Genomic DNA, 19,575 nt, shown 5'->3' on the forward strand with positions numbered 1-19,575 from the left:
CAAGCATTTTCTACTTTTGGTAGCTATTAATGTATAATTATTTCAATGTAATTGCACATGTAGCTGAACTCAAGGGCAATGACTGAATTTTAACAGGATCACGTGACATTATTATAATTGAAGCTTTTGTTCTATTACAGAAAAATAACTGCTTTAAACCACTGTGTTGCCAGGTTTTCCTATTATATCAGTTAGACTTTCCACTGACAGAAATTCAGCAATTGTGACTCACACAGTGTTGTAATACATCAGCAATCTAATATATCTATTAACAAACAAGATACGTTCCATAAACTCCTGAGCAGTGGAAAAGCATCCATTTTAGTGGGGTGTATGTCTATTTAATCCAAATATGATGGTTTGATTTTATAAAATGCTCAGTGTACACATTTACCCTGTGAGATCAATAATAAGAAGATGAAAATTAGCTTTTGAGTACAGATGTCAAGTCTAGTTGAAAGATGAATGAAAAATATAAAATCCATCAAAACAGAAATAAAACCAGAATGTGGCCTGAGTTCTTAATTAATGCTCCATCAGTGGGCTTGGAGGACAGTTCCCCGGAGAGGAGAACATTCTAAAAGATTCACTTATGCTCACTGCCAGAGGACAAGGATGTCATCACCTTTTCTTTAGGAGGCAACACAAAGCCTCCTGTATTGCTCGCTGTATTGCGTTCCACGGACACATGGAGCACAAACATCCTCATTCAGACCTACGGTTTCTTCTGTGCTTATTTTGGCCAACAGGTGCAAACAACATTTTCTCCAAGTTTTTGATTAATGAATAAGGAAGAAAGTTATCACTCAGTTCTGCAAACAACTGCAGCAGTGGGACTGTGGTCACAGATGGGTGCTCCAAGAACATCCGAGCTTAGTCACTTGCAGGATCAAGACCTCTATCTTTCCAGACAACAACAGTATTGTCATCAGTACTGAACACACCAGGAAAATGCAGTAAGGTGATGAAATACCAACAAAACTGGTTCTCTGATGTTGGTGGGGGGGAGCATTGGTTTCCCAATACGCTCTTAGAGATCAGAAATATCAGGAAGCAGAACGCTTGAGAAGGGAAACAGGAGCAAATTTCCTTCGCAAAGATGCTACACACCACTGTCATACTCGGTGTTTCTTGAGCAACCAGCAGTGTCCACTTTAGAAAGGCAGGGCACAGCTAGGGAGAACCTGCGGTAAAGCGAGGGAGGGCTGCAAGCATACCCGGGCACACGGGCAGTGTCTGGGTCAGGCAGTAACCCCCGAGGGAACCCTCTCTATTTAGAATCACAGAATCATCTAGGTTGGAAAAGACCTAGAAGATCATCTAGTCCACCGTTATTTACAGCAGCGCGTGAGGGAGGTCATGTTCAATGGCTACACCAGGCCCCAGCGCAAGGTGCGCTGCCCGGCCCCGCGCGCTGTCCCGCGCTCACACAGACCAACTTCCGCTACCTGAGAGAGAGGTGGGTAAACTCAGACTGGTTCCTGGTTCCTGAGACACCAGGACAGTGGGGCTCTTCCCTGCGGCACAGCTGGTATCAGTAAGACCATCTGCCACATCTCCCTTTCCTTCAAAACACCTGCTCTGGGTACTTGTCTGCCTCCATCCTCTTGTGATACTTCAGATTCTCAGCAGCAGCACAGCACTGTCATTCACCTTTATTTTGAAATGAATGGCTTCCCATCCTCAGTAAGTTGTAATTGTTTTGTCAAGGCGTCATTCTCAATGTTTTGACTCAGATTTCAGTCATACTTAGTGTTTTCATCTTTTTGGCATTTTCCATTTAAAAACTCATCTTTCAAATAGTCTTTCATACATTTAATTTTACGCGGACTACAATACCATCTTAATTTCTGCAGTATCACTTTGCAATTGGTCTCCTCCACCGAAGTTAGCAGAAAACTATCAAAAACTCAAATGCTTCAGAACTCTGGAAAACTTAATCTCATGTAACAGTAGAAATTTAAATGCAGGTTTCTGTCTGACACTGCTTCCTTTTTCCTCAACAGAGAGACACAGGCACTTTTTTGACACAGTTAATCTGACCTATTTCAAATGTTTGTTTTTCAGATGACCTGCACTTTGCTCTGAATTCCATTGAGAAGACCTCCATTAACCATCAAGGGAGCCCAGGATGACAAGCCTAGATGTTACATCTACATTGCAGCCAGATGAGTTTCTGTCCTTCGTGCCAGCCAGTCCCCAACAGTTTATCTCTTATTTGGCATCCGCTGCTTATCAATACAAAGCAGAAACTACCTGAAATCACTTTTCTCTTCCTCAGCACTGATGGGACTCTTACCCACAGGTGCTGGTTTCTGGCACCACCTGTTCTTTAGTAATCACACAGGGTAAGAAGCCTGACAATGTTCAGTGTCTCTATCCTGTGTGAGGCACTGCAGGCTGGGTTTTCAACTGCCACCTACAGCAAACTTGTTGCAGTCCTCTGACATGCATCATTCCCTCCTCTGGCTCTAAATCTCCACGTAAGCTACACTTAAGTTTAATGCAGCGCAGTATATTTTTTCGACTCTGGCCCTGCCTAGGCATTTTGGATAAATCGTGACTCTTTAGCTGACAGGTATGGGCCCAGGGTACTGGTCATGTTCCTTCAAAAAACAACTCCGTGCTACCCAGAAAAGTCATCGTACTCATTCTAGTGGAAAATGCTGCAAGGTACTGAAATACTCTCTGTGTGTAAGGGTTTATTTCAGATGGTAGAAGGCTCCAAACTACCCTACAAGACGATCAGTGCGAGCACAACAGTGCCGTGCCATGGGGTTAACCGTAGATTCAAGGAAGCTTGCATGGAAAGCAAGGAATTCTGTGGAGAATCACACAAGTTCCCCATCTTTAAGCTGATGACATCACTTTGTGAGGACCTTAAAGGTACTAGTTAATGGGGGGGGGGGGGGGGGGGGGGGGCAGAAAACAGATATGTCCGATCATGAATGGCTTTGTCTTGTATTAAAAGACATGTAAGTGGGAGAAAAAAAATACAAGAATAGGATTATAGTAGGATTACAATATGCAAAAATCTGGGAAAGAAAACAATTTTTTCTATAGCAGCCTGAGCAACAATACTGTGCAAAACTTCTACTAAGTGGCATCTTAAATATATTGATGTTTATGTAGCAGCTGAACCCATGGGGTCACAGGCACGTAGAAGGGGAGATGTTCTCCAGTGACCTGTGGCATGCTCAACGTCCAAGACTCAAAATGTGCAGATACCAATATATAGAAGGGTTGTAAAATAATCCAGGCAGATGGCTTAGTTTGTCTTCAAAACCTTGCCCTGGTGTTAAATGTCAGGTACCAAGACCACAGAATCGATGACTTCAAAATAACATCACAAGGCAAAAGACTCAAGTTATCCCCCGCCAGGTCACTGGTGCCTGTCACTGCTACACATCCTCCAGAGGAGTTTCCACAAGATGGGACAGGGCCACTCAGTGCTCCGAAGAAATGAAGTCTCTAGGTTCTCTCGCTTTCTTAGGCACTGTTTTCTTTATAGTCGATGAGTTTGGTAGATTTTTGCTTTTCATGGATGTTGCTTTCCTCTGTTTTTGATGAGTGGTTCGCAGAGATTTCAGCCCCAGCATCTCACAGTACTTATTGCACTGGTGGAGGGCTCTGAACTGCTCAATGAAGGAAATCGAGCAGTTGCCTTTAAAACCTTTGTATCTGTAGTAACAAAGAAAAAAAAAAGAGCCAAATGGAATTTCAAGATTCATTTTCAGCACAGGGAGGCAGAGTATGACTGTCGACTCATAAGCAGCTTGAAAACATTAAGCAAGTCTCTTCCAGCATGCTGTTTTGAGAAGCACTAACTCAGTCACAGCAAATCAAACTGAGCCATTGAGAAGCGAAGGAAACCCGTAGTGACAGAAGCAGGAAACGGGTTAAAGAGGGATAGTTCTGTGGTCTGTGTCCTGGCTACTATTTTTCATTTCATTCAGTTGGGAATATAATTACCTGCTGGCTAACTTTGTCTCAGTAATATATGAATGAAATCCACTGTACAACATTCTCCATAAATAGTCCTTTTGACCACCATGAAGAGACAAGCGTGCTGCACGAGGTGCTGTCAGAACCAGAAGCTGTTTTCCTCCAAACACGTATGTAACCTCTGTGCTACGCTCCTCCCTCCCCCAGGCTTGACTGCAGGCTCTGAAGGAGCCAAGCCTCTCGGGGAAGAGGGAGGTCAGGAGCGTTCCTGAGCATCCCATCTCACCCAGCCTTCGCAGTTCCCGAGCCACCACCACAGCTCCCACTGCTACCTGCCCTTCTTCAGCGGGCTAGTAAAGCCGGGGAGAAGGCAAAACACATACCCATCTGCCCCCACTTACATCTAACTGTCCTGTTTTGCATCTCTAGTGTTCCTCTACAGAGAAGAAACAGAAAAGCAGAAACCTCAGGCTGACTGCTTTCCTAGCATCAGTAATTCTGCTCTAGGGGGAAAGAAATCTCTTTGGTAGATAAGGCAAATCTGAAAGTTTCTCTAGTAATATTTATTGCATATTCTGGCACATGCCAAAATGGTAATGTACATTGGCAGTGCCCCTTACAGCCAAAAGAATCATCTATACATTTTGCTGCTGCTTTTAAACGCTGTCACAATTGCCTACCCATGGAGGACGGATCCCAAAAGATTTCAGACAAGCTGTGCCAGCCATGATGATAAAGACTTTGCTGATAATTGTAAGGTGAACAGCAGACCTTAATCTTCTAGGGAATTAAGTTATTGCTGGTGGTTAACTTCAATAAGAAAAACTATTTTGGAGTTCAACTTTCTCATCATAAGTGTTTAGGAGTCCTTTTGTCTTCTCATAACAATATTTTATTTTCAGGTTCTTCTCTGAAGTCAGAGTTTTTGGATGTTAAATACATATTTCAATGAAATAAAGCTCTGAATGTATTTTACTATTACTTGTCATGTGAAGCTGTTCACACCAGAGAAGTCTACCCTCTAAGTTAAACAGGTAGTAAGCCTGCCCTGCTCGAGAGAAGCCACACAGCCAGATGAACCTCAAAGGGCTAAGAATTTTTTTCCTCTCCTCTCAAGCTCTGTGCTTGTTTACCCAAAGGAAGTTTAAGAGGAGTGCCATTGTTACTCCAGGACTACACCCTGGAGCTCAGCAAGATAATGAACTGCTCTCGCGATCCTCTGGATTAAAAACAGACTTGAGACTTTGTACTTGAGCTCCTTTAGTATAGCCAAGTGGTGTCTACTCCAGACACATCAGCAGAACGTGAGTTCCACAGGCAAATGTGCCTGTGCTCAGCAAGAAAGTCTCTTTGTATCAAGCACTGATCCTGACTCTAGAGACTAGTTAAAGCAGAGCAATGCACTGCCAGCAATAACTTCGACCAAAATGTTTTTATTATCGTGAATATCCAATTAACTGTTGGGTCTTTCTAGTGAGTGCCAGTGGCAAGAGCAGCTGCTGTTCGAGCACCTTCTGGTGTCCTGGGGTGTCACTGCTGGGTGCTGCAGCAGCTGTGCAACAGGAGGTGAAGAGGCTCTGGGCCGGCAGCCTCTGGGTAGCATCTGCTTCCTCTGGTATCTGAAATTCTCCACTGCTGCTGCAGGACTGACTGAGAGGCTTCGTTTCTCCTGCACTTTGTGTAGGTGTGTTCTGGCAGAAACATTAAGGATAAGTAACCTCCAGGGCTATCAATTAGGTGAGAAGTTTCACTGCACTGAATGCTGACTATTTCAATTTGTGACTGCAAAATGACCACACACTCTTTCTCTTGCTCTCTTCTTTTCCTAGGTAGCCATTTTGTTACAGCTAAAGAAAATTTCTTCAAAAATCCACTTTTCTCATGAAGTAAATAGAAGTCTAAATGGCTTTCCTATCTGTATTTGGTATTTGTCACTTCCTGTATGTCTTTGAGGGAACATCTAAACAAAGACCAGAAACAGTAGCATTTGCTCAGATGATACCATGAGTAAGAGACACTTTAAATGACAATTGAATGATCTGCTAACTAACTTTAGCTTTGGAATTCAACATACGCCAGAAATATTTGCAGTAAAAGAGCATAAATATCTTGTGAACAAGAGACAGAACATTTATATTAAAAACATGATTAATTTTAATTTTACTAGCTTTGCCCCTAAATCAAGCCATCCTCATTTCCCTTCTCTTAAATAACAGGTTTGCAGTTGATCTTGTGGCTATGGGAATACTCCGTGTCCATTCTGGAAGCTGAGAGGCACGAGTGAGCCTAGTTTGGCTCCACAGTGTGCAGACAGCCCTGGACTTAGAGCGGGCCATAGGAAAACTCATCTACAGCTGTGGGACCGAAGTTTCACATCGGAGCGCTCCCAGCTGTTGGCTGTTTGTTAGACACTGCTCCCACCCAGCCCCGCTCTGTGCTCCCAGGCTGCAGCCTTTCTTCTGGACAGACCTAACGGCCACAGCCCTGCTGTAACCTGGCAGGGCCTACGAGCTTCACTCCAACCCTTCCGCTCTGTTACAGCTCGCTGTCCGTGTAACGGGGGGAAGGGCTCCATTACCCAATGGCTTCTAATCTGCACAGTCCGTATTGTTCTCACAGGTTTTGTGTTCGGCAACACCAAACTGGCCATCAGCCTTTAAAAATTTTATTTTGCTCAGCATGAGCTATTAATTCACTGACTAGATGACTGATAAATAAAACCTGGACAGAATTCCATCTCCCCAACTTGACAGCTGGGGGTTGACCCAAACCAAATCTTCCTTAAATCTGAAGGGGGAATGTTGGATTTGTCCCCAGGCTTAAACTCCCCAATGCCTCTTATTGCCACGTTGAGTAAAACTAAATTTATCACTGCCCTGAAACCAGACAGACTTTCAGATCCACATTTGGCAAACACCTCTCCTATTAATCATCATGACCATGGGTCACTGTGTTCCTGATTCCTTCATCTTTGCGTTTACCATTCTTGGATAAATACCTGGGCACTTGTGCACAGCTTCTCAACGGGCTCGCTGTTTGCACTTAGAAACCAGCCACTGTGTTGCATTTGTTTACGTTCGCCAAAGACTCTACGAATTATCTTATTTAAAGGATTGATCTCCTGACTCTGGTGCACCCCAGTGGCTACATTAAAAATACTTTCCAGGCTTTTCAGTTTCTAGTTGGGCTTCGCCCTCTGCTGACAGAAACTGTATTGCAGCTACTTCAGCACATTGAGTAAATGACCCTTTGCTTTGGGTTCGTCTGGTTTCCAATTCACAGGTAAACCAGATGCAGGAAGGATAAAAGATCAGAATTACTTTGAAGAGTGTTAATTGTTGAAGACATCAATCTCTCCACAGCCTCTACAGAAAGGAGGGCAAAGATGAAGGTAAAAGGATACATAAGTGCTCATCCAGAAATATTTTTTCAGACTTGGAACATGAGTCTGGGCCTCCCAAAAAAATCATTAACAGCAATGAGCGATGCTGAATATAGGTACAAAAGTTTAATATATGCTGTTTATTCTGCTTAGTTTACAAGAAACACTGGGGGATAAATAATGTCCATGAATAATTCATAACTGTTGCTATATTGGCTTTTGCAAATTCATCACTAACAGTTTGCACTATGACATTAGATTATTTGAAAGCTTGACTGTACCATGAGCATGGCAGGGGTGGGGGAGATGGATTTTTTTTCAGTTTTTTTTTTTTAACCACGATCACAAGTTTAATCTTAGAGTGAAATTACAATTGTATTTAATTTACATTCCAATCACAAACAACACGAATGTTCATCCATTCATCAAGGATCACAGAAGCACTTCCCAAGGGTATTTTTGGTTTGCCTTGATGTGATTGTCCCAGGCTTAGAAGAATTGGAAGCAGAGAACCTGTCTGTGGTCAGTGAGGTCATTACCTCTGCAAGGAGTGGTTGAGGAAACTAACAATTCTTATAGGCAATTATACCAAAAAATCTGCTTTGTATCTTCTCTAACAATACAGTTAAAATCCTACCAGTAGCATACTATATTTTTTTAGTTAAGTAGGACTACGTACATTCTCCCCAACACGTGAGACAGACAACCTCTCACCAGCACGGCTGCACGCTACCAAAAGCGGCAATAGCCAGCAGTACAGATGAATTCTGTGTACTTGTTTGTTTTCCCCATGCATTTCTGCTCAGAGAATTAAAAAAAAATCAAACAGCAGCTACTGATGCAGAGGTGTCCCTTCTGGGAAGGCAGCCCAAAAGAAAAATACAGGATGAGGAAAAATCTGTTCTCCTGTAGCAACATCATTAGCTAAATGGCAAACAAAATGATACTCAACATTCTTGGGAGGTTGTTCATGAAGGGAAATGATATTCCCTTATATATGACTGAGGTGATCCTTACTACAGCTTACATTGCATATTCATTTTTGTCACTTCACCTTCCTCTTCCCTAGTCCAACGTGTGCTTCTATAGGAGTAATTTCCCATAGTGAGCTGGACAACAGCATCCCTTAAAGCATTTCTATAAATCTTCTGATGCCAGAGAACAGTGTCACCTAAATAAAATTTTTATGACTTCTTTGTTTTATAACAGGATGATGCAACTTCATTTCAACTGATTTAACTTTGGATCCACAGCTAAAAGAATAAATCAGTGTAAATTCTGAATGGATGCCAACCTGCAAATGTTCAGGATCTTCCCAGAATATCCTGAGGTCAAATTTTTAATAATTTAAAAGATACAGTGAGGTTTTTTCCCTGTACCACAGGTAGATAGACAAGCTCCAGTTTAGTATAAAGACTGAATACATACAATCGGATCTGCTTTTTCCTGCCAGTTTCTCACAGCAGATATGAATTTAAAGCAGTGGTCCCAGGCAGGTACCCCCAGCCCCTTTCCCTGCCCAGCAGCCAGCTGATTTGAATGGCTGCCTGCACTACTATTCCTATCAATGGCTCTTTTGGCCTGTGGTATAATTAGAAGCTTTAATTAAGAGAAACTTAAGAGAAGTGGAATAAAGTTAGAACATTAAAGGCCTATATCTTTACACACATGTTTAAGTCTCCCCAAAAGACCTGAAACCATTGCAATACTACTAGGAAACAGGCCTCTTTAAATATTCTGAACAGATCTTTTGTTATAGGTCAGAATAACTGCTTCTGAGAGGAGAAGAGAAAGAGATACCATCAAATCTCTTACCACATTTCCTTTTTTATCAGATAAGTGGCCTATACAAAGCTGAACAGACATTTTCCCTCCAGCCATGCAGCTGACAAGAACAGGGGCTCAAGAAAAGCTTATTATGGTCACTGCCTGCTATAGGAAGAAAAACTCACAGAGTTCTAAACTAAGAAAACAGTCTTTATAAAAGCTTGTGTCAAATGCATATTTCTAAAGCTTTGGCACTTTTGCTGGCTGCAGGAGGGATTTCAGCTGCGTTCTCTCATGCAGTCCCTGCACCATCCCCTCAAATTCCTTTCAAAAAGGGCAACGCAACCTCTGGCCCCTTTCAGGGCTTCTCCTTCCGCAGTGCCCACAGAGCTGTGGAGAGGGGAGCAGGCTTGCCCGGGTGCTGGCAGCAGGGCCCAGCAGCGGGGCTGGGTAAGGGTAAGGGCCCGTACGGGCATTTGCTGGGGCAGGTGCTGGTGAGCGCGAGCCCAGCAGCAGTTCCAGCCCCAACAGCAGGCTGGCTTCGAGGCGTCTCCTCTGTGGTCAGACCCTCGGGACAGCACAACACCAGGTCTTCCACTGCACCCCAGGCTGGAGCCAGTGCCGGCCCTGCATCCTCAGCCCTACCTTCTGCTAGCTGACGCAGCGCCATGCAAAGGGCCTTGCTTACTTGTAAGTCACTGGAGACCTTGATTTCACTCATGAAATGTCCTCTGAATAAGCCTGTTCTAAGGGAGGCATGAAGCAAAAGCAAAGCCCAATCTACAGTGTAGCCTCATCCTTTCAGAGCAAAATAAATGTGTTTCCTTTACAGGCAGGTTCCCATAAATATGGACAAAAAGAAGTTAAAAGAGTCAGATAAGGATTGGTTTTTTCCAAAGTTAAAGCAAGAATAAATTTCCAGTGCACTCTCCCCCAACATATTTACACTGTGAAGAGACTGATGTGTAAAGCAAAACCATGCTGTTGAGAAATAATTTTTCACTCACCCTTTGGCCAGTGTTGCTATGCCAACGTCAGTTAACTTCATTCCTACACCTACAAGGCATCAAGGAAATAGAAAGCTTATGTTACACTAGAGTTTCTAGGAGTATCTTCAGATTCAAAAGCACCATACATAGAGGCGTTAAATCTTATTGATTCATGGTTTTAATTTTAATTATTTGTCACCATTTTTTCAAAACATTTTAAAGTAACCCAATTAAAAATAGGATGTTTGTGCTCTGTGTCACTAGCAGTTTCTAGAAGCCAGTCTCACACCAGCATTTTACAGACAGCAAGGGGATAAACAGAGCATAACTTGTTTCCTGTGCTAGACAGCCAGTGGGGAAAGGAGGGGCTACACTTTGATATCTGCATTTTAAGGAACATACAAAATCTTTGCTTATGCACCTGCATATGTGTATATTTATTTACAGGTTTTGTGGTTTTGATGCTTTGCAGACCTGGACTACAATGTTTATCAGTAGGAATTGTAGATTTGCTTTGCTAATCAAATAGCAATAGGTCAATCAGCCTTATTGCTACTTTTTGAGTGAGAGATCCAAAGTTAAAAAACCTGGGTTTTTTAACCTGTCCCTTTGTTGACTTGTTTATAGGCAAAATCCAGTCCTGCAGCATGCAATTTTTTCTGTTCAGGAAAGTGAGAGTCTCAGGGCCATTTTCCTTGGAGAATACCCCCAAAATCTCAACTGTTATGCCTGGAAAATGCAGCCTAGGTACTCAAATGAGAAGATGATCAGAGAGGAAGGATGTTTCTCTTCCACAGCAGCAGGTATGTTGTCCTTTGTGGCAGCAATCATGATAGAGGCTCAGATACCGTTTCTGCTGTTGTGCTCCCCTCAGGCTAGGACCTCATTCATTTTTCTCCCTTTAAATTACTTCAGGGGTCTCATTTAGATGTCTTGTTGCCAATTTTCCTGCCTTCTCTTGTTAAAGAATATGGGATATTTTCTAAGATTCCACTCTTTTTGGTTTTCTTTAAGAAGGGTCTGTCTGTCTCTGTTTCAAACACATCTGTGAGTACTGTGTTGGGTACAGGCCCAGCATTTCAGCAGTCAGGAGCTGTCACACCCATAGCAGCCTAAGGGCAGCATTTCATAAATGCAAGGAGGGCATTTCTTCACAATTATTCTTTTTTTGAAGGAACATGTTTCTTCAAACCTAGACAGGACCTGACTGTGGAGCACTCTTACTGTTGAGAGATTGTTGGTAAATAGTTAAATACAAGAAAAAGTGGAGTACTAGGATGTTATTAACAACTGAAGTCTTTAACTCAGAAGATATTTCATTAACCTCTGGGAGGTGAGACAGTAAGCCAGTCTTGACTCATATGGAGTGTCCTGATTTATTAACGGGACATGTGGAAGAACTACTCTCCATTAGGAATGTAAGATTTGTTTTTTCTTTCCAAACTGTCTTCTTAAAAGGACATAAGTGAGGCAAAAATTCACTTTCTCTGCTGATTAGATAAACATCATAATAAAGCATAGGTTAATAGATGTTAGCCCCTGCTGCCACAGTAGGCAATTAATGTCTTTCTGTTCCCTAGGATAACACACACACAAATGAATACAGTGCACTTAAGAGAGGCTAGAAAATAAAATATCCTAACTCTTTTTTATTCTGATCTACACGAGGTGCTGTACAAGACAGGCACAGGGCCAGGGTAGTGTCAGCATCTGGAGACTCTGCCCGTTACAAGGTTATGGAAGGAGCACATTCAGCGTTGCCAACAGGGCACAGAAAGCCAAGAATAACATTGCTCAGAAATAACTGTCTGGGAGTTCTGCAGTTATGGGAATTGACTCTGAGCAGTCACCAGCCTGTACCATGGGAAAGCCATTTTAATGCCCCCACTCAGATAACTCACCTTGCAGATCTGTGACAAGCAAGCTCCCGTTGGTCTTCTCATACACCCAGTGCTGGAAGGTGCAACACTTCTGGCCAGCCTCTGAGTCTCTTCGCAGGAAATTTACTTCCTTGCCATCCTTGACAGAGTACTTCACAAATTCCCCAACCAGCTCCTCCTCCACTGTTGCATAGGGGATGTTATTAGCAGGGCGATGAACAAGAAAAATAGGAATGATCCTGAAATCAAGGGATAAAAGATAATAAAATCCAGAGAGTTCTGTCAATGGAGGAGCAAGAAACAGTCAAAGTGGCCAGTGAACTCAGAGAGAGAATGAACAGCTACCAAGTCTAAACCAAGCCAGGAGACATCTGGATAAGACTGGGATCTTCTAGGTAGAGAACATAATCGCATCATCCTTTATGTGCTTATTTCTTTGTATTATTTACACAGATGTAAATTTTTTCACAGCATGCTTTCTAATGTTGTCCTACTACATACCTAAACTCTGCACAATACAGGGTGCTTGCTTATTTGGCAGTATCACTGCTTTAGATGCTGGGGCTGACTGATGCATAATTCAGTCTTTGTGGGGTGTTAAGCACCTGCAAATTTGATCCACTCCAGAAAGAGCTTTGCCCAAGACCAGCCTAAAGGGAGGATTTCTCAGACTAGACTTCTAAAACCTGACACATCCAGAATTGGCAAACACTTTTGAGAATGAAAATACAAAGCAACTACTTTACCAAGAAGTAAGAGGAAGCAAGAAAGTCTCTGGAAAGATCATCAGATGCTCAAGACAACTTGGCTAGAGTGAAAATCTAGAATCTGAAGATTCTGGGACTTTGACAAAGTTTGGATCCAGGTCAGAAAACTTCAGCTACTTCTGTATAAAGTTTTCAGGAAATTGTAAACTTGAAAACATTTGTCTTATTTTATTCATTTAGAAATTGAGCTAGTTTAGCCAGAAAGATTTACAAAGTTCTGTGGGAATCCAGGCTAGGTCCATTTATGTCTAAAGATGCACCATGCCAAAACCTCACATCCAATATCGAATAAAATTTCACTTGGGGTTTCATGGTCTTCCCAGAGAGAAAGAGTGAACAAATGGGAGAAATGACTGTCACCACAGAACAGGTTTCTAGTTACTTGCTTTCTTATCAACAGTCTTATCTCTTAGAGCAACACTGCCAGAGGGGGGTATAGTTCCTTCCAGACATTATTTGTACTGCATTCTGGAAATGGCAGAACTGTGAACGTACGCACGTGCTCTATAGACACTGAAAGGAGGTCTAGAAGAATTAGTCATGGGACGGAGAACCACATATAACCAGAGCACTTCTGTGTAAGTCTTCCAGTCCTAGTCCACGATCAAGCTTTACTGACATCATTAATTTATGGGTTGTTGTGATATTTTATCCTTATCGTTACAGCACATGCAGTTAAACTGGTACAAATGGCCTTTATACCAGTAGTTCATTTCTTTCTAAGGAACAATCACTGCAACTCTAGGCACTTGTCTAGTTCTAACCTACTTGCTCAAGGTATGATATCAGCTGAACTCTACCAGTATCATTAAGGTGAACAGCTTTTGTTAGTATAGAAGGCTCCATAGTTTCCTATCACTGCACACAAAGGAAAATGAGTCACTGGTTAATAGAAATGTTAGTACTACTTCATTGTGGAATTATCGTAAGTAACCTCAAGAGCACCAAGTCTCTCTCTATCCCCCTCCTGCCCTTTTATAACTGTCCAGCTGCCAGGCCACTGACTGTTACAGGGCAGTGCTTCCTCTGTCATTTCCTCAGCTTGCTCTTACAGTCAGACATGCATAGACAGGCTAAGGCTGTAGCTTTAGAGCTAACTCTGGAGAACCTGAGTTACTGATGTGTTATTAATTGGAGCTGATTTTAATGATTTTTGATGATTTGGAATGATTTAGAGTAACTATATAACCAGTTATGCTGCTACAAGGTTCTTTTTTAAAGTCCCAGGCTGAAACCATGTAGACTAGAGATAATCATTAACCAGATTTCTATACAAAGAATAAGACTCCTGATGAGGTGCCATTGTTAGACTGTTCAGTAAGGAAGATTTATTGCCCTGTAGACCAGGTGTTCTAGAAGTTACATTGTGAAAGGGCCTCAAAGCATGTTAAAATTGCAATGTGAGCCAAAAATCCTTGGGTCAAGGGCATTGGACGGTCTTTCTTTTAGGTCAGTAGTCCATGGTGGTCGCAAAAGCAGCCCCCAAACTCATTCCAGGACTCAAGCGCGCGTGACCGGAAAGAGGTGGGAATAAGAAAATGAGTTATGGGAGTTAACATGTTTATGTATGAGAACTTGATTAATATGTATGACTGTATCCTATATAATCAGCACGCTACACCAGTTAGGTGTGCACTGTTGGTGAGACACTCCCCTGCGCACCCGACTGTTAATAAAGGAGCGTCTGCTTATCTACATCCCATTGGTGTTGATAAGTTTTTATCCCGTTTTGGTGACAGGCGGACAACATTTCTCTATTTATCTTCTAAAATGTTGCAAGGAATATACGCTCTTTTAAATACAAGTATGGTCTGACAAGGGCTGGCTAGAAAAAAGGAATCTAGCCTTAAAATTTTCCAATTAAAAAGCAAACCAAAAGCATATGCACATGATCTCTTTTTGCTCCTATCTGCTGTCTTCCAGCCAATTATTTAGAATAAAGCACCAGATCTGAACCTTCCATGTGCCTATTATTTGCACCAGACTTCAGTTTTGATAGGGTACATGCTCGCTCTCTCATATCAAAACTAGAGGTTATATCCCATGCCTAGAGAAATCTCTCACACACTAATTTTGCCAAGAGCAATATATTTCCAGAAAAGAAGCTGACTTGCACAAATATTTTCCCTAAAAGATTTCACAGCCATCTCCATCACCGTTTCTAATCCTGAAAAGATTGCTTTAAGGAATCATTCCAGAGGCTGTGTTTTAAGTGGTCCTTTTCTCCAGGGAATCAGTGCAGATGAGCAGATCTTGTGTCACCTGACTGGAGATGGAGATTTAACCTATTGTCAGGCACATAGGTCTTAGCCTTGAAGCAAGGCAGATGGAATTTCAAATATCCATTGCAAATTCAACTCTGCAGTAGCCTGACACTGGAACAGCAAGTCCTTTGAAAAAGATCCGTTACCAAATCCTCAAGGTGCCACTTTCCAGCCTCAGAGGCAGAGGCAAACCTTTATTTAGCTATTAGTCTGATGTACATATATTTGGGAAATGGAAAACTTCTGAAATTAAGTAGAGCATTCTTTCGGAAAACCTAGAATCAGAGTTGAGCTTTCTGGCTTAAGACTCTCTATACATAGAAAACCTGCCTAAAGAGTGACTTCATACCAACTTCAGGATGATCAGGATTTCTCTCAAGAAATCATTTTTAATGGGAAATTGGAAGGCCTGACTTATCCCCTACTGCTGTTGCCAGATGATACTAGTAGTATCACCTACTGGTATTATTTCACTAACATGAATAATTTCCTCTAAATTTATATCAAAATCATGCCTTTTGCCTGCTATTTACTATCTTTATTCATTATCCTTCTCTAATGGGAATGGAATCTCTCTCACCACCTGGGTACTCAGTACAATTTAGGTAATGACTCCAGCTGTAACACTGTTCTTGGGATTCCTCTTTCTTCTTTAGTCATTACAGTTAACAACAGCCAGCGGGCAGCTGTGGCACAGGACAATACATATATACAGACAGGTGTATGTGCACATAGATATAGATAGATATATATATAGATATACTCACTCTGGTACTTCCCCAAAGCCTTCCAAGGGTTCAGCTTCAGCTGCATATATCTTCGCATACTCTCTTGCAGTATTTTGGACGTAGCATTCCTATATTACAAACAGATATGCCTATAGAATATTACTCAAAACATTTAACAGATCACCTGTTTGAATATTTGCAAGACAGCTTTTCCCTACAATTCTTGCTGACAAAGGACAGGGGCAGCTCACCTGCAGGGCTAGTTTGTAGTTCTTCTGAATGAGATCGTCCTTACTCTTGGTCCCATAGGTGATAGCGTTGTGCACTTTGAGAACACAGGGGTGGCCGGGGCTGAACACCGGCACGAGGCCTCGCATCACTTTACTCCGGAAGGCTTTCCGGTGCATGCCCTCTCCAAAGTGGAGCTCTTCCGTAGCTATTATTCCGTGCAGGTTCCCACCAAAATAGCTGTCACTGATGAAATCTTCTCTGAACATGAGCTGCATGAACTCAATTTCTTCCACACCTAAAACACAACACCACTTTGTTCTATACAACATCCTTCTGCAGTCACAGGGGAGAGGACGGACACAGGAGAACAAACACATCTCTCTATAATAGAGAGTATTAAAGAAAATGGTCAGTGGAAGCAGAATACATGGCCTAACTTGTGTTAATACGGGGTTGGGACCCTGCTCCTCTAAATGTAGCTTGTTGCCTGTACCGTCTAAAGCCAGCATGGAGAAGGGTGGCGGTTCAGGTTCATAAGGAAAGAAAACAGAACATAGCAAACAAAAAATATAAGTAAAGATCACAAAAGCCAGTTTTAAAACTATTAGGGAAGATGTAAACTGGAGCTTCAAATGAACGTGAAGTCAGTCAAGCTGACTGAGAACTAAAGAGGCACTAAGGGGATACAGAGATCCTGCCAACCCTACTTTTTTGGGAAGGCAGAGACAGTAATAAAGCTGAAGTGCAGCAGTGTATGGAGATATGAATTTAAAAGTAGACCACAGTTCTGTGCCCAGTGTGTTGAGAGCACGTTCTTCTGAAACTAGCCGGCCTTTTCAGAAAAGCCAGAAGTTGCTGGTACACCCAGAGCTTGTTTTAGCTTTCAGCTAGGAATGCTTTCAGGGAAAGATTCCGCCAACAAATTCATAGGGGCTCCTGGCTGAAAGAGGTCTCGGTCCTTATCCAATATGACCGTTGTGGAAACATGCCTTTCCTACCAACCACATTCACTGCGTCAGCTCCAGTGCTGCAGACGGGCATGGTAGAGTGTTTCTTTTCCATCTGGCAAGCACCAGCTTAAAAACAGGTTTATTGGCAAAGGTAGAAGAAAATAACATGATTTATATTTCACCACGGATTTTGAATAAGAAGCATATTTCTATAAATGACCGTATCAGTTTCAATCAAAAAGCAAATACATCAGTTTTAGTGATCTTTATATTCAGGAGAAATTGCTACAATCGTATTTCTCTTATCCCCCCACCTGTGGATTTTGAAGGTACTAGTAGCATAAGAATGTGGGCCTAAGTTTGTTATGGCTGAAATCAAAGAGGATTATGGATTTCACCCTTTTAAGTGATCACTGAAATAAAAACGGGGAAAAAAATATAAGGAAAAAAAAAGTGGTTACGGTTAAGCACTGAAACTAAAAAAAAAAAAATCTAACTGCACTTCAAGTCTCTCTAATCATAACATTTCAAGGAACATCAGTGAAAAAGATAAATAGGAGAACAAAAGGTGTATAGTTCACAGGAACAAAGGCCTTCAGGCTCCCCTTTGCAGTTACCTCTGGTTTAGATTCAGTACGCTATCGCCTCTCGTGGAAGCACAGAGGGAACAGTGCACGTATAAAGCTAGAATTAGAAGGCTCCTTAATGCCACTAAAATTCTCTCTTTGTTGATCAGAAGTTATACAATGCTGTTACATGAAAAGTCCTGTCTTTATTTTAACAAGGAACTAAATGTTTCATTTTATTCTTCTAGAAAGAAAAATCAATTGGCCAAATGAAGAACTCTATTAGTAGTGTGTTCAGAAATGATAAACTAATTTGCAGCGCACTGTCTATCTTTAGCTGCAGCACAGCAAGACATAGGCCGAGTGTGAATAAACACAAGTTAACATACGGGGAAAGCATTCCAAATCCTCATGCCCGTCCTTCTCTTGGAGTAAAGTTACATAGCAGGTGACTCGCAAAGACCACGTGTTCAACCCCCACTGCAAGGTTCTCTGCCAAAAGCGCCTCCAGTGCGGTGTGCGTGCCTGTGCCTCCGCGTGACGCGACGCGGTGCTACTCCTCACTGCTCTGGCTGTGAACTGCTACTGCATCGTGCTAACGAGAAGCCACACGGTCCACTGCAAACCAATAGTTTGTCATGGTGGGTACTCCACCCCCTGCACAAACCATTCCTCCTACAGGAGGGAATTTCACCTACAAAACTCCCGCAAATTTTATCTTTGATGGTACAGCAAAGGTGAGTGCAAAAAGGGAAAGGCAGCTAGCGAAAATGCAGTACTGATTCAACGGCTTCAGTGGATTCCCAGAGTTTCCCATGGGATAACTGTCAAAATGGCTCAGTCTGGTTATATTTTTCCATCCTTTGTTCTATTTGGAAATCAGACAGAACAAACATTTGAGCACACATTCAAGCAGACCTGTGTACTTACCTTCACAATTCTGAAAACTTGAGAGATGTTCCAATACTACAAGGGAACAAAGAAACAGATTTTGTGTGTGTGGGGGGGGGGGGGGGTGTTGGATCAGTGGAAACTGCCATTATTATTAATCAAAATTATAAACTGGGTTTTACCTTCAGAAGTCAGATTAAACTCTGCAGTCACCTTTCCATACGTATTATTCAAGCAGCAATAGTACATTCCCTGGTCTTTGTTACTGGCTTTAGCTATTGCCAAAGAGACAGGAGAGTCATCCTGAGCACTGGAACAGAATAGGTTAATTTTCCACATTAATGTTTTTAGAAGATCTTTCCTGATTATTCCATATATCTCTCCTCCTGTCCCTGGAATTTCTGTCCCTCACTGAAAGACTGATTCAAATATGATGCAAGTAGACAACATATTTTATTTCACCCTGCTTAGATGAATTCAGCCTATTATGTGTTTCACAATAGATGATCCTACTCCATTCTGAGAACAATCAAATCCAAAAATAATTAAATCACACCAAAAGGCATTCTAATATTCCTATCAGTATTATAGCCAAATTATAAAGTATGAAAGCCCAAATATTGTATGCTGTTCCTCAGTATTGACCCCTCACTCAGCCTTCTCCGTTCCTCTCCCAAGCTCGATATTTGCCCCCTGATGTCTGCGGACACAACTTCACCGGCAGATCACGGGCGCCATCAGCAGGGGCACAGTGACACGTGAGTGCAGTCCCAGCACTGGCAGAGCCCAGCTGGCTCTGGAAGCAATAAAACCCCACTGAAACAGTGCTGTGCCTGGGTGAGAAGTCCTCTTGGGCTATGAAGGTTTCCACAGGTACCACAGTGGATGTCCATGGAAGTATTTCTCAGCAAACCAGATAACCTATGCAGGATTTGGAGACCTGCCTATTGTGCTTTAAAGCTTTTGTGAAGTGAATCAGCAAAAGGTGTGCACAGCTTTGCTGGCAGCATGAAGTGTCATGACGTTTTGGCACACTGGAGAATGGATTTTATCCCACAACAGTTTTAAAATTAAATTACTTAGCATATATTATTATTACTAGAGTATTTTTCAATACGCATGTTTCCATGTCTAAACAGGTAATAAAAATGCAACAATTTGTTGCCTAATTTCCTGTAATCACCCCCTACTGAAAGTAAAATCTAAAAAGTACTG

The 19,575-nt window shown here is 42.1% G+C and overlaps 1 protein-coding gene across 9 annotated transcripts in view; it reads right to left on the reverse strand.

Moving 5' to 3' along the window:
• The window catches only part of ALPK2 (alpha kinase 2), a 99,757-nt gene that overhangs the window by 51,830 nt on the left and 28,352 nt on the right, over nucleotides 1–19,575 (reverse strand). For 6 of the 9 annotated variants that reach the window (XR_012627204.1, XM_074856993.1, XM_074856994.1 and 3 more), the window contains exons 5-10: nucleotides 18,543–18,670; nucleotides 18,400–18,435; nucleotides 15,974–16,248; nucleotides 15,762–15,850; nucleotides 11,985–12,202; nucleotides 10,102–10,150 (exon numbers count right to left, since the gene is read on the reverse strand). Coding sequence is in view for 8 of the 9 variants with exons in the window: in XM_074856993.1 (XP_074713094.1) it covers nucleotides 10,102–10,150; nucleotides 11,985–12,202; nucleotides 15,762–15,850; nucleotides 15,974–16,248; nucleotides 18,400–18,435; nucleotides 18,543–18,670 (795 nt within the window). In the remaining variant the exon portion in view is untranslated. Of the gene's footprint in view, nucleotides 1–2,942; nucleotides 3,682–10,101; nucleotides 10,151–11,984; nucleotides 12,203–15,761; nucleotides 15,851–15,973; nucleotides 16,249–16,295; nucleotides 17,030–18,399; nucleotides 18,436–18,542; nucleotides 18,671–19,575 lie in introns of those variants that run through there. The other 3 variants (XM_074856989.1, XM_074856990.1, XM_074856997.1) reach the window with 3 other exon arrangements.

The sequence above is a fragment of the Strix uralensis genome, chromosome Z (assembly GCF_047716275.1).
Source record: "Strix uralensis isolate ZFMK-TIS-50842 chromosome Z, bStrUra1, whole genome shotgun sequence".
Taxonomy (NCBI): domain Eukaryota; kingdom Metazoa; phylum Chordata; class Aves; order Strigiformes; family Strigidae; genus Strix; species Strix uralensis.